At 55.9% G+C, this 15,581-nt stretch overlaps 1 protein-coding gene across 1 annotated transcript; it reads right to left on the reverse strand.

Moving 5' to 3' along the window:
• Positions 1 to 565: 565 nt before the first annotated feature.
• On the reverse strand, positions 566 to 14,996 carry LOC119093046 (exportin-T). The gene is made up of 19 exons (XM_037215938.1): positions 14,847 to 14,996; positions 11,726 to 12,022; positions 11,238 to 11,426; positions 10,331 to 10,534; positions 9,650 to 9,847; positions 9,049 to 9,291; positions 8,259 to 8,404; positions 7,788 to 7,992; positions 7,376 to 7,525; positions 6,833 to 6,933; positions 6,299 to 6,455; positions 5,640 to 5,687; positions 5,442 to 5,528; positions 4,933 to 5,118; positions 3,765 to 3,857; positions 3,233 to 3,394; positions 2,547 to 2,756; positions 1,933 to 2,058; positions 566 to 1,214 (listed from the first exon to the last, which is right to left on the reverse strand). Exons 2-19 carry the CDS (start codon positions 12,014 to 12,016, stop codon positions 1,188 to 1,190), a joined length of 2,823 nt encoding a protein of 940 aa, XP_037071833.1. The 5' UTR covers positions 12,017 to 12,022; positions 14,847 to 14,996; the 3' UTR covers positions 566 to 1,187.
• Positions 14,997 to 15,581: the final 585 nt, after the last annotated feature.

Consider the following 15,581-nt stretch of genomic DNA (forward strand, 5'->3'; position numbering starts at 1 on the left):
CAAGATACAAATCGCATAATCGCTTGCGGCCAACCCCAAATGTCTGAGCACTACGAAACCTTCCCTTTACACGGATGCAAAGTAAGCGGCACACCTCGTCGTTAAGAAAGGCAAGTCAAATGTTACAGAAATAGCCACTGACGATCGCCACTCACAAAATATAAGGACCGCGAGCTTAAACAAGCCGGCAGAACTTCAGTTCGCAATGTACGACAGCCCGACCTGGCGCGAGGAAGTTCTTGTCCAACAGCATACTATTGAGCCCTGAAACTGCCAAAGTACATGTATGGTTGCGAGAGCACAAACACAAGGCACCACTGGTGATAAATGAATCAACGGAACAGTATGCTACAAGCACGGCGACCAGCCACGGCAGGCCTCTGACGGCGGACTCGGCCGCCCGGCACGGGAGACCTCTGATGGCGGACTCGGCCGCCCGGCACGGGAGACGAGCGATCCGACGACTCGGCGGCGACCACATGACCCGACGGGCGGGAGCCGACGGAGGGTCCGGGGCGAGGTTGAGGCGGGGCGCCGCCACCAGACGGCCTCACCGGAACATTGCACAGCCGCCGGCGCTGGCCAGGCACCCCGCGATCGTTGCCCCCCGGCTAATCAACGAACACGTCGACGCAACACCGCGAGGCTGACAAACTCGGGTCGCACCAGCCATCGGGGTACTTTGGATCATTCGTGAGGGGGGACTGTCACATCCAGTGCAATGCGATACTCGAAATAATCGGAACAAGTTGCGAGGAATTCTTACAAAATACCACAATAACACGTGAGCACGACCACGAGAAAGCCACCCCCGCGCGGCAGACACCGCCGGCGCATTGTCGCTGGCGCAGCCCGCACCTCCGCAAGCGGTGGTGCGTATCACAGAAACACCGTCCCGGGCACTCATGGCCCCGCAAGAGCAGACAAGGTGGACGCATCCACCGAGCGGCAGGCCGCCTCCACGCGCTTACACCGCACGCAAACGGCACGGACGCACGCGCTCGCACGCAGGCGTGGCGATATGTTCCCACGCTTTAAGCGTCGCAACGCGTCGATTGAGTTTCAGTGATGCCACCTGGCCAACTAGCCATCACGGCCGTCAGCGCTGAGGGTCCTGCGGTGCCCGCCCGCGTCGGCTGGAGCATTCAAAGACACTGACTAGGCCCGGCCGCCGACGCCAGCGCAGGTCACGAACGCGCCTGGCGGAAAAACATCTGCAAAGGAAACAGAAAAAGTGGCGTTACGGAACTGTACGGGTCATGAGAACGGTGTCCTGGCTGTTCAGCCTCTGGCAAGGACACCACGGGCAGATGGCAAGCAGGGCCTGTCAGATAATCAGCGAAGCATACGGAAGACGTGTTGAAGAGATGAAAGCAATAAATATGTTGGCACCTCAGACCCAGAGCACACGATATTAACGTTGTCAGCACCTCGTGATTATTTTTCCGTCATCCCACAGCGTTCGGTTAGACGACAGCACGTTTCCATTCGACGCAAATCACCAATACAGTTGACGTGCCCTCACAACCAAAAACCACCAGTGATCCCACTCAAGCAGTCGTCGCCTCCCATCAGAACACGTCCATTGTTTTTTGGATTAGAGCCCTTTCGACCAGAACTGATCATTTCAGGGCTATGGGAGGAAGGAAAATGGTTAACGGCGGGACAGACTAGCATGCGCCTGGGGGGCCAACCACCGAGCTTAAACTAGCGCATGCGCGCTGGGTACCCGGTCGGGGTCCCCCCTCCCGCGGTGCTCTCGGCCCACTCGTGGCTGACGCATGCAGCCTGCCCCGGGCAAGCGGGGTGTCGCGAGGATCCCGTATGAAGCGAAATAGAGGATAAGAGAGACGGATGCGGATACCGTCTAAGAACACATCCAGCTTGTCGCGGCGCGGCGGGGCGTCCGAGAGAGGCCGCGAGGCCGCCTACCTTGGTGTAGTTGCGGAATATCTTGCTGTCGGAGCGGAGCGCCTGGCAGAAGCGCTGGATCACGTCCGGCTCCAGGTCCAGCGTGGGCATGTACCGGCTCTGCAGGTAGCTGACCAGCTCCTCGCCCTGGCGGCGGCGCTCACGCTGTCGTGACCGGCGCGGCGCACCGGCGGTCGCAACACAGACAGAGCGCACACACGGCTGACAGCAGCGCACAGCAGGCTCAGCTCACGGACCAGGTGACATTAGGACATGGTGAACGTTCCATGCAACCACCATTGAGGTCTTCGGCGATTGCTGAGAGCAGATTAAATATGATACACCCGGTAAATGTTGCACTCTAATCCTACGCATCTAATCTCATCATGAACCTTTTTTCATGGCTCATTAAAGTAGGGGCTGGTCATAGAAGTTCGAGAAAACCGTCCCTGACGTTCGCAACACCGACACGCGATCCCAATCATCTGTACCCGGCACAACGCTCTCCCTCTCCTCAACGACAATCCCATCGACTTCATGCTCTCACCAGCCTTGTGCCCGCACCTTTCACCGCTCCCCCCCCCCCGCACCTTCCTCGCCGTCCCCCGGCCGGCCGTCGGTCGCCCGGCGCTCACCCGCTGCTCGTAGACGGTGCGCAGGCAGAGGGCCGACTCGTGCAGGGCCTGCATGGTCTGCGCGTCGGACAGGTCGAACGTGCTGCTGAGTGGCGCGCGGAAGCAGGCCGGCACCACGTGCTCGTACAGGAAGGCGGCGAAGTCGGCCGGTCCCTCGCGGCCCCACGCCTCCGTCACGCGCCGGAGGATGGTGAAGCACGAGCGCTGCGCCTGCGGGCCGCGACGCCGCGCGCCGGTCAGCAGACGGGGATGGCTATGGAAGTGGGCTGCTGCGTACGGGACAGGACCATGAGCGCCATCTGACAAGAGCAAGCTTCAGAGGCGCTCGTCGGTAGCGTTGTACGCTAACCTGATCGCAATTGCTGCCCAGGGCTCTCGTGACGAGCCCAGTCTAGAAGGCAGCAGACACGCACACAGCATAAAGATGCCTAAACAATACTTAGATCTCAATAAAAGAAGCAGTGAAGGCCCGCACAAGCGGCAAGAAGATGCCGAAGAAGAAGAAGAAGAAGAAGCCAAAAACACTAAACGCTTTCGATGTGCTTGAGGCATGATCACCACGGCGTATCACATGAGGACACGACCACCACCCAACCCGCGCTAACCACCAGTCCATGTAAGGCACCTCGAGGCCACAGCCTGAACCGCACCATACACAGACCTCCGCCTTGAGGTCAGCCACTTACCACGGGGTCAGGCAGCTCGACAGCACCCTGCACCACGGACAGGAGCACGGCGTGCAGGTGCTGCGGCTGCTGCTGCGCCAGCACCTCCAGCACGTTGTTGGAAACGAGCGACGCCAGGAAGAGGTAGTAGCAACGCTGCAGCGTCTGCCGGTCTCGCCGCGCCTGCCGCCGACACCAGAAGCACGCGCGGGGTGATAAAGCCGCCCCCATTCACTTCGTGCGCTCATCGTGACACTATCTGAGCAATGAAGGCACTCCTTGTGACACGGTCTGTATAACAATGCCCAGACTGCATTACCCGGCTCTCCCAACAAGTATGCCGGTGCCCCCACTCGGGTAGATGTCAGATAGGCAAACCCGCGTTCGGGACACTTCATCTGGCGGACCGCATCAGGGTGCGAGAACTCTGTGGGACTCAGAACACCACCAAGGCCACCATCTCGCTCCGACGAGAAGCTGTACTCCGTGCTCGTCCCTGTCCGCCCCCCCCCCCCCCCCCCCATCGAGCTCGCCGCGGCGCCGTACTCACCACCTCGTCGTCGTCGTCGATGGGTTGGCGCAGTCCGGCGAAGATCGTCTCCACGATGGGCATGAAGGCGCGCGTCACGAACGGGATCACTTCCTTCTGAAACAGCCACGACAGCTACACTCAGCGTGTCGCACCTGCTCGCGCGCGCCGCCCGCGCCGCGGTTCGGCCGCGGCCGGCCGAACACCGGCTGCTGGCGTGCCGTGCAAGCGCATCTCGGCCAAGCTCCTCGCACTTTTGGAGCGCAGTTAAGTGCGTGTTTATGCGTTTAGTGTTAGCACGTATGGCAATGGCGATTATGAGACGTTAATGCAAGCCATAACACATTCACTGCAGGAGGTTACATGTCTGGTTACTCGTGACATGTATTTACAATGCAGATTCTCCTAAATGCAAAAACGTGCATTGCCGATGTTAGCGCATAGCAATGTTCGTACCCCAATTATTCTTTGATGCATGCAGTTGGTCACATTTGGTCACGTCACATAACTTCTAAGACATCCGCGTTATCGTGGCAAGCGTCCGCAGGTCCATAAAGGAACAACGAAGCAAGTAAATACGAAAACTGGCACATATATGGGGAATTAGCGGAGAACATTATACGATCACAGGGCAAATTATAGCTGAAAGAAACCCGGTACAAGTGCAAAAAAAACAACAATAATGGCGGTTGTTTGCTTCATCACGAGACTGCGGTAACAATCCCGGCGCAACGTTATTTCAATGCAAATATCTGAACTAGAAACCAGCCAGCCTAGCCCATCGTTGAAGTGGGAGAAACCCCGCTGACAGCAGTCAAGACTGTGTTCGTAGATGGCTGCGTAACGTTTACTGGTACGTGCCGACATGCGCCTTCCTATTACCCAAAGCGGTCTGACGATCGGCCCAGCGCGAAAAACAGCGGGCAAATCCGGCCAGCTCCCTCCTCCCACCCCCATCCAGAGACCCTCCCGCGCGACAGCAAGACAAACAGCGGGCGAACCCGGCCGGCTTCCCCCTCCCACCCACATCCAGAGACCCTCCAGCGCCCCAGCAAGACAAACAGCGAGCGAGTCAGGCCGGCTTCCTCCTCCCACCCACATCCAGAGACCCTCCAGCGCCCCAGCAAGACAAACAGCGGGCGAGTCCGGTCGGCGCCCTCCCCCACCCACGTCCGGAGACCCTCCAGCGCACCTTGTACTTGGCGACCACCTGGTTGATGAGCGGCAGGTACTCCTGCACCTTTCGCACGTCAGCGGAGCGCAGCAGCGCCTCGGAGGCGGCCGGGATGTAGGGCAGCACCTCCTCCTCCAGGCACACCACCAGCCGGTGCAGCAGCTGGATCACGCCCGACTGCAGCAGCGGGTACTGGCGCGGGCCCTGCGGCGGTGCACGGCGCACGCCGGTCAGACGGTCAGGCACCTGGGTCACATCGAGATGGAGCAGTGAAACACAGGGCGGACCAACGCCCGACCGCATCTTCAGATAGCTTATCGTTGACGCTGTGAGGATGCGTGGGAAGAACTTAACTAAAGACGGAGTTGACCCGTCCACTCCATAGCACGTTCCTTCACCCCTGGAGCGATGCCACCAGCGCACGCCAACATCAGCACACGAAACCGAGAGGCTAGTTTGGCCATAAACCACCCCGCGGCGGCGCACGTGCCCGGATCGCTTCAGCCCCGTCGTCGCGCGCGACCCACCTGCAGTGTGTTGAGGAAGATCTGCAGCGCCTCCAGGTAGAGCTGGACGCAGCCGACCAGCCGCATCGTCTGGCCGGCCGAGAAAGCCTTGGTGGTGCGGGCGGTGACGCCGACGGCGTGGCGCGCCTGCCGCTGCAGCCGCTCGGCCAGCGGCGAGCCCTCGGGCGCCGACTCCAGCTGCGCCGACAGCGTGCCCACCTGGCCCACCACCGGGCCCAGCAGCTGCTGCAGCTGCTCGCACTTGTGCTGCCGAGGTGGACACGGGCAGGGGTCACCAGGTGGCGAGGTGGCGCCGGGTGGAAGCATTGGGCGTCACGCAGCGAGAAAAGGCCGAGCGTCGCATAACTGCCCGAGGTGAGGAATGGAACACTTGCGCCCCGTCACGTGCTGACACGAGATGGTTCAATATTCAAACCAGCCAGCCATGATCCCCAAAGCAGCTAATACCACTGGCATGATTAAAATAGTTGAAATGAGCTCCCAATGCGGAATTTTAATGACACCGAACACTGTTAAAATGTTCCCGCAAACATGAAGCACCCGATGACAAAGAAAAACACATCAACCCAAAAGAACTCGCCAAAAGATCATCATTTTCGCCGCAAGATCTAATCTGACTAACCAAAACCCCACGAGCACTTTAAGGCGCACCATTCACCGAACACCTCTACACCACGTGCACGGAGCGATGCCAAGCACGTACGTTGTTGTCCGACGCCGCCGAGATGGTGAGGACGGCGACGGTTTCGAAGAGGTACAGTACGGACGCCGAGCACGCACCATGTTGTCCGACGCCGCCGAGATGATGAGGACGGCGACGGTTTCGAAGAGGTACAGTACGGACCCCGAGCACGTACCTTATTGTCCGACGCCGCCGAGATGATGAGGACGGCGACGGTTTCGAAGAGGTACAGCTGGTCCTCGCGGTTGAGCAGCGTGGCGTCGGACGGGTCCAGCGAGAGCAGGTTCTTGATCTGACCCAGGATGGTGTCCGTGAACGGGCCCATCTGCACCCTGACGAGGACACAGCCGAGCTCAGCACGCGGCAAACTTCAGAACTGATGCCAGGCGCGTCAGCACCCGGCATGAACAGTGAATCACCTCGATAGATCCCTGCAACTACCCGAGCAGCATTCACTCAGGTATTGGCTGCTGTTTTTATTACACACTTATGGCAGCAACATCCTTGCTTACACACTTAAGATTGACGATCCTTCAAAACTTTCTTCGGTAACTTCACAAACATTATACGTCTTATTCCTTATGGACCTTCTCCAAAAATAAAACGAATCTCGCAAATAAAAGGACAACATCCATCGCATACACTAAGCCCATCGCAACAGACGGCTTTCACAGCTGCCTCTACAGATGCCATACCAAAACCTGCTTACTTGAGACATTTGATGAAACGCGAGAAGAGGTAGACAGCGCGCGCCCTGTTGCGCTCGTTGGGGTGGTTCATCCCCCGCTCGTCCAGGAAGGCAGTCAACACCTGCCAGCCAGGGAACCAGTCAGGCCATCAGTCACCATCAGGACACTCAGGACACCACTCACCAGTCACCATCAGAACACTCAGGACACCAATCACCAGTCATCAGCAGACAACACAGGACGGTTAGTGTACAGTCCACGGTTCGTTCGTAAGCAGGCCTAGGAAACGTCGGAGCTGTCGAAATAGAGCTCAACAGCGCAGTGGACTCCCAATACATAGGTTCACATCTCACGCGCTACGTATCTCTAACGGTGGACACGGCGCAAGCAACAGAACACCAGCAACTCGTGCGGCGGACGCTACGCCTACTTTACACTGCAAACCGCTTAAGTGTAACAGTATAGTTCAACAGCGCTGTGAGGCGCAGGTTACTGACAGTCGCGCGCACCGCCACGTGCCGCGTCAGTGCTCGGCTGCACGTTCGTTTCAAACGGCGGCCCACCTGCGGCAGGAGGGCCGCCTCCACGGTGAAGAACTTCTCGTAGCGGGAGACCGTCTCGAAGTACTGAAACGGCACGATGTGGTGCGGGTACGAGACGACGTCTGAGGTCACCAGGCGGCGCATCATCGTCTGCAGCAGCGTCACCTTCGCCTGCAACAGCGCCGGGGGGGCGTCAGCCGGCTGCCATGCCAACAGGACTGGACGACCATTCCGGCACGTGACGAGACTGCACTGGGTTCTCTGTTAACGAGGATCTCCGACCATGCTAAGCTGGCGGCATCCGCCGAGGCAGCATGACTGATCCACGTTTGAGAGAGTGGAAGGGGTCGCAGTTCAAAAGAAAGCTTCATCAGCCGTCACAGGCATGCCATAATCCGGGCAGCCCACTGTTCATATGGGCAGCACCACGCACCGGCTCGTCGGAGAAGAAGTTGCCAGCGGAGGCGGGCGGCAGCGCCTCGCCCAGCATGTACAGCATGGTGATGGCGGCCTCCACGTCCCGCATGGGCAGCGACTTCCAGCAGTCGAGCGTGGAGCAGATGAACTGCTGCGTGATGTGCAGCACCAGGTCCCGGTCCACGGCCGCCAGGTTGTCGTACAGCACCTTCAGCCGCTTCCTGAGGACGCCCAGAGGTACCGTCGCGTGACGTCACGCGATGCCACTCCCGCCTCCACCATCAGTAGCATATCGGTCGCGTTGTTATGTCAGGCAATGTGGAGCTCCATGTCTGATTTTCCTTAGGTCCGAGTTCGATTAAGCTGAGTGCCCTCATCTCATGGGCCGAGCCTTGATCCTGTCCTGGTTCTCATCTGGCCCGCAGTCCGTACATGTACTCCTAGAGCATGGCCCCGCCATCGTCCTCATCTGACCCGCAGTCCGTACCTGTACTCCTGGAACATGGCCTCATCCTCGCCCATGGCCTGGAAGTCGTAGTCATCGTCGTACTTGAGCTTGTGGATGATGACGTAGACCATGTCACGGACGTGGCCCGTCTCGGCCTCAGACAGCATCGGCTTCGTCTTCAACAACTGCGAACGGGGTCAATCGTCAGCAACGGGGAACATGGTCACTACATCAGATTGTCAAGACAGGCTTTACGCTCTTCCTACACGTGCATATTCTTGGAATGCTTGGGTAGTCCTTTCAACGATGTCTTAATCCTGCAACGTGTTATAACATTTATGTGGAACATTTCCCTTCCATCCCACCTTCACACAAAGTCAAGCAGTGCAGCTATTTACGAGTCTGACGTGGAAAACCCGTCAGCCACGAGGTACGAAATTCAAAAAAGGACATTCATGCACGCACACAACCATCCACCTCAAGGCGAAGCCCAAAAAGGTGTCCGACTACTTCCAGTACCGCCGGCATTGTAGCACGGAAAAGCACCCACGTCACCGCGCGCCAACAACCACCGCACGAGACCGCCCGAGCGCCGCGTAAGACCACCCAAGCGCCGCATAAGACCACCCGAACGCCACGTAAGCCCGCCTCGGCGCCACATAAGACCACCTGAGCGCCACCTACGACCACCCGAGCGCCGCATAAGACCACCCGAACGCCACGTAAGCCCGCCTCAGCGCCACATTAGACCACCTGAGCGCCACCTACGACCACCTGAGCGCAACATAAGACCACCTGAGCGCCACATAAGACCACACGAACGCCGCACCTGCACGTAGTCGCGGGCGAAGTCGATGACGCTGCGCGAAGGGTCGTCGTAGTCGCACTTGAGGAAGGCCAGCATGTGCTGCACCTTGGCACCGATGGCCGCCTCGGTGGCGGCCAGCGCGCCAGACCCGGGCGCCGCCGCCGCCGCCTTGGCCAGCTTGTGGTAGCAGAGCACCAGCTCGATGCCCATGCCGTTCAGTACCTTGCCCAGCTTGCAGAGATAGTCGACGTCCTCGGCCGGCGTCTGCGAAGCGGACACGTGCGGTGCTCCAGACGGGCGACGACAGACAGCTGGTTGCGCGCGCACGAGTGTCCGAAGCATACCTCTCAGCAGGCGCAGCGACCGACGCAGCGATGTCGTAGACGTAAAGCGCGACCGTCGCACGAACGCGCATGATCCCTCCACAGGCAATTACCGAGTTAGTCACCATGTACTCGAGCAAACACAACACAGTGTGAACCATACAACATCCGCCTTATTGCACGCCACTTCAGAGTTCACCCAGTCGCGGGCTAAGTCGAACCCATGCATGCACTGAACTCGTGCCGGCTCGTGCGCGTCCATCCCCGGCACGAGCGGCGTCCAGCCCCGTCCACCTCACCTGATCGTTGACGCGCTCCAGCAGCTGGAACACGGCCGCCTGCTGCAGTACGGCGAACAGCGACTCGACCAGCTGCACCTTGGGCACGGGCTCCATGCCCTTGTGCGTGATGTCATGCAGACAGTCGGCGGCCGCCTCCCGCACGTCCACCAGCCCCAGCAGCGTCACCAGCACGGCGACGAAGCGCTCGTTGGCCACCTGCCGACGCGCGGCGCACATACAGCGCGGATCGCACGAGAAATGACGTGAAAGGACACGATTGAATCCCGACATGCTCCCGGGGGCCGAGGAGGGCACAAGAGGGCGCCCTGACGGATTCTGGACGGTCACGCAATCTGTGTACGGGTACACCTGGCCTGGCTGCTACAGCGTGGCAAACAGGCAACACCTTGCGGAGCGCGGCATGGCGCCAGCACGGGGGTTAAAACGACCTTCGCGTCGCGGACTGCCCGCTGCAGGATATTCTGCATTTGTCACGGCGGTGGCCATCAGACATTCTGGCGACCACCACGCCCTCCCATAACGGGTTTGTTACCAACATACCACACACCAAACATAGGCACTCAAATTCCGAACCAATATCTAACCAAGGCTCAGATCTCGAACTTGACACGCGCGGCTAACGTTGCACGGAGTTCACACACGCTCGACCCGACCCCGGCGCTCGAATTCCCCACCCACCAGGCCGATGTCGATCCAGGAGACGAACTTGCCGACCACCTCGAGGCACATGCAGACGAGATGGGGCTGCGTGGTGGCGTACGACTGCAGCGTGCCGTGCCATGACTCCACCAGCTGCAGCACGCACTTCTCGCGCATGGCGTCGCGGATGCGCGTGTTGCGGCGCGCCTCCTGCTCAGAGTGCACCACGTCCCGGTCCACGATCTGCGGGGGGGGGGGGGGGGAGGGGTGAGGACAGCGGAGACTGGTCACGGTACATCTCCGAGACGGTTCGCCTGATGCCAGGGCCGAAAAGGCGATTAATGGTGTCGACGACCTTAATGAAGACAAAAACGGCCTCGAGGCGTTTATCTAGAACTGACATTGAGGCTGGGTATTGCTTGTCCTCAACGCCCCCGCAACGCCGAATTTGCGATGCGGCAGGACGAACCCATCCAGCAAGTTTCGTCTCATAAAAGCAAGCTAGGAGCCTTCGGAACTTTGAACCGCGCCAAGCCCGCTATCGCACTGGAAAGGTTATTTTTACTCCATATGTACTCCATATGTTTACTTTTAAACCATAATGATCATAACGAAAACAATATACAAACCATTTTTGAACATGTCAGTAAATCAAGCGGTTCATGGTGCGCATACTTCTTTGGCGATGATCACCAGCGAACAGGGTCGTCGTTCACCTCATGGAACTACGCTGAAAGAATCCCACTGCAGCTGAATGGCGGGGGAACCGCGCACGTGCTGCGACGCACAATATACAAATCGCTGGCATTTGGGCAGGCCGCCCACTCGTGCGCCTACACACGCACCACCCGACGTACAACCTCCCGGATCCTTCGCGCCTGAGCCGTGCGAGGCTGCGGGAGCCGACCCACGTCCCCTCGGACGCCGACACGGGTGGGGCGCGTACCTCCTGGTCGATCTGCAGCAGAGTGCGCAGGTACATGTCGACGGCGGGCGGGCCCAGCGCGGCCATGCCCATCAGGTCCAGCAGGAAGGTCGGCCAGCGGTCCGGGAAGTCGGCGACGAAGATCAGCGCGAACACCTGCGCAGCCTTGTTGCGCAGGTACGTCTTGGCGCCGGCGGCTCCCAGTTTGCACTGCGAAGGACGGCGTGCCGCGGTCAATGGCGAGTGCTGACGTTGGCAGCCGGCTACGGCCGCGAGCTGGCTCACGGCGGCGAACAGCGAGAGCCAGCACATCACGCGGCCGAGGTGTAATCCCCACGACATGAAGATCAGCAGGACAACAATGCGCGCAGGACCACCAGACACGCACCCTATAAAGGCAGCCGCGGCTCGCGTCCCGCAAGAGACCAAGCCAACCCCAGCAGTGCTGATCACAAGCAGCGGCCGAGGTCTGCGACCCCAGCACCCCGCCCTTCCCCGCTGCCACACACCTGGCGCTGCACCCAGCCGCTGATGAAGAGCCGCACGGCGGGCGCCGCGCCGTCGGCCTCGGCCGGGTAGCGCGTCTTGACGAAGTGCTCCACCGCCTGCAAGCAGTAGAACTGCACGTGTTCCTCGGCGTCGAGCGCCGGCGAGAGCAGCGCGTCCACGCACAGCCGCCAGCCGTCGTCGGACGCCTTGAGGCCGTCCAGGTAGGCGAGGCCGGCCCGCTGCAGCTGCGCGTCCGGCTCGATGAGGCCGCGTAGCCGGCGCACGAACTCCTCGGCCGCCACCGCCTCCATCGCCGCCTGCGGCAGCGTCGGGCCGATGGTGATGGTGGTGGTGGCAGTGGTGGCCAGGCTGGGGTGAGTCGATGTAGGAAGTTGCATTATTGGGACAAGGAGAGGCAAAAGTTCATATGGGCAAAATTCCTTGGGACTGTCCCACACCACCCTTTTGATACTGCTACCCAGCATATATTATTGTAACCAAGACCACCTGTGTTTCACGTCGCAACAGAGGCGTCTTATGTCGTGTTTGGAGTGCTCTGTAATTGGCTGATGGCGACTGTGGTTGACCTGCCGGCTGATGCCAGCAGTCATTCTGTGCCCCTCTGTTTCACACAGGCAGGTCACATCATGTTGTGGACATTGCTCAGCACCAGCACTTGCCACTCTATAGCATGCACACACACACACGCACACACACACACACGCACGCACGCACGCACGCACGCACGCACGCACGCACGCACGCATGCACACACACACACATACACACATCAAAGGCTGTGGAAGACAATACCCTGAGCCCAACAACATTTTTGCTTATCATATAACACACATAAAACACTGCAGAAAGCAATACCCTGAGGTGATACCACACACATGAAAAACTGCAGACACCATCAAGTATCACATGATTTGATACCTGACTGCCTTAACCAGCAATATCTGGTAACAGTTGCTGTTCCACCATTCACTTATAAGGTACACAGATCTAGAAAAAAAATAGGCTGAGCATATAGCTTCCTAAACAGAGGGTGATTACACACCAGGCTTATGCACTCTTCAAAATGGAAGTTGGGTGTACACCAGGCCTAAATCCCCCCAAAAATATTGGGGATCATTGTACACACCCAGCTTATGCACACTTATAGTCTTGGAGGGTACTGAGTGTGCACAACTGGCCCAAACACCACCCACACCAGGGATCCAGTCCACACAACCAAGGCCATGTAACTGGGCAGGACAGCTCATGATCAAATCAGAACCATAATCAATAACACTGGGCCAAACTGTCATTTTTTTGTGATCACCAACATTGCATAGCTTATGGCATGAAAGTTGACTTGCATAGCAGGCTGCAACAGCTCTCCAATGCAGCAGCATGGTAGTTGATGACTTTGCCCCTTGACCTGGTGTAATGAGATCAGGCCTCCCAGACCAAAGGCTTTCAGTTTAAAGCTGAACCATGTTGGAACCACATTATCAGGTGTTTGCCCTTGACAAAAATCTATCATATTGCATTCATATTAAACATGTTGCATGCAAATTTCATTCATCAGCTAGCAATTTCACCTTTTCATTTCCCCAACACATGACAATACCAAGTTGTGCACAGAGTAACGCTCATTTGAGGTAGTCAATGCTTACTTTGCACTTCTTGCTCCCAGACAGAGGTAAAGCTTGAAATAGACAATGTATCAATATATAATATACTACCGTGATTCTGCTTGCAAAGGCATCTGCCAATTGGAAAAAGAAACAGTATTTGCAAGTATGCAGGCAATGCCCATGTAAATTGGTACCACAATGGCATAAAGCTGGAGCAATGCAGTGGCTGGGTGGGCCAGGAGTTTTGGAGGGTGTGTAAGTCTCATATGTAGCCAGCCTCTATTTGGAGCATTTTGGAGTCTAGTGCCTAGCCACACTCCATTTTTCAGTGCATAGTGATGATTTGCAACCAACATCCATTTGGGAGGATATACATGTATGGTCAAAGAATGCACTGTTCATTCACTAAAACAGTGATCTCAGTATTACACCTTCCTCATGTATCAAACTGTACCTACATGCACATGAAGTTTAGGTAAAAAAATGTATCCACTACACAGCATGCCTACATGTCATCCTTCTGCTACACTTTGCTCTCATACACACCAAACTCAGGCTAGCAAAAATGTGTTTAAAGGGAGCATTCCACATTTCTATAAGATTATGAACTAAAATAGCCATCTTGAAAATCTTTGGGTTCAGTCTACAGACCTGCCTTTCTTAAGACCTAAATCCCTCTCATTTCTGAGCTCCACATCTGTGAAGATGGTGGGACTATTTCAGGGAGAGCAGTTTAAGGACACCTTAGTAGGTATGACATCAAAATAAAATGATTGAAATCCTACCATTCCATAAGCCATGATCAGGGCCAAGAACAAAACAATGGTCAAATCATTCACATCTTGTGTTTTGGACACCAGATATGATGCCCATTAATTGACTCATCAACAACTTTATGCAAGGTATGATGGCTCAATCAAACAATGATGTATCAATGAACATATGTACTAAACAGAGAAATAATGTTGTCTAAAGCAGTCTTTTGTGTTTACAAGTACACCAATAATTATAAGTAAGTTAGTTTCATGATGTCTGATGCTTGCTTCAACATCTGCAAATGTGAAACATTCCCTTTATGTCTGAATTATTCAGAATACAAAACTATTTTCACAGCACTACATCTGAAATTCCCTTTGCAATATAACAATGCCCAGAGAGATTATTTGTGTGGCAAAATTGATGGTGACTGAACCAAGCTCCAGTAATCCACCTTTATGGTGTACATACCATGCAATTCTGTTGACTGATGAAATGAAACCTAAATGAAAACTGACACATGAAATTCTGTTGGAAATGACATAACTGTTTAGCAGTCTGGCATGGGCATGGATTGTGCTTGAGTTACCTTACACAAATATCAGCCTAAACATGGCAGAAAACAAGTGTCTGAAAAATGCTGAAATAATCATGCCCCTGATTCGATTCCAAGCTCTCTCAGTCCTGCTGGTTGCCCAATGACGATCATGCCCACTTAGACCAACAGAGCACGGAAATTAGGAAAATGTTTCCAACTCACACTGGTGTTTTTCCGGTGATCGTGCACTCGAGACAATATTCAACACTGTAACGCCCTTAAAACGTGCTAAACTCAGGTGGCTTAAATCATACTTTATGTTCCCTCCGTCCACTGAAATGTTAGATATACATCAATCTTACGACACACAGCGCAACCGCTTCTCCATCGCCATACCGTCGCGACGCGCCGGAAATCGTTGCGCATGCTGATGCCGGTCTTGCGTCGTTTTCGTCATTTGGTATCTACTCTAATACTGCCAAAATTTGCTAGAGGCGCATTGAAGACTTACCTCTGTGCATCCTGTCTTATGTTTAAACCAGTGGTATTAATATGAATCAATTCACATCAAATTAGGATATTACATTTTTACAAAGGCTGCACGTCACGTACCCCATTAAGGAAATATTTATATTGCCAGTTGAACAACGATTGAAAATATAAATAGATGAAACGGCTACATACTCATAGTACGTTTCTCCGTCGACGTGACCATCAGCTATTTTTGTTTCTTGCACTTTAAGCTATTAGAGCTAAGGATATGCTGTCTCGTTGCAGGGAACATGCGATCAAGTCAACAATTTTCTGCCAATGTTTTGTGTTAGTTCTAGTCTTCGATCTGTTTTTTGCTGCTGCCTTTATCACATGCGTTTTACATTATTCGCCATCGTTTCACCTTACCAAAAATTTTGACCATCCTTAATGCAATATATGTAAATGTGTATTTAAATATCATCA

This window comes from Pollicipes pollicipes, unplaced genomic scaffold (genome assembly GCF_011947565.3).
Source record: "Pollicipes pollicipes isolate AB1234 unplaced genomic scaffold, Ppol_2.1 Scaffold_38;HRSCAF=43_pilon_pilon_pilon, whole genome shotgun sequence".
Classification (NCBI taxonomy): Eukaryota; Metazoa; Arthropoda; class Thecostraca; order Pollicipedomorpha; family Pollicipedidae; genus Pollicipes; species Pollicipes pollicipes.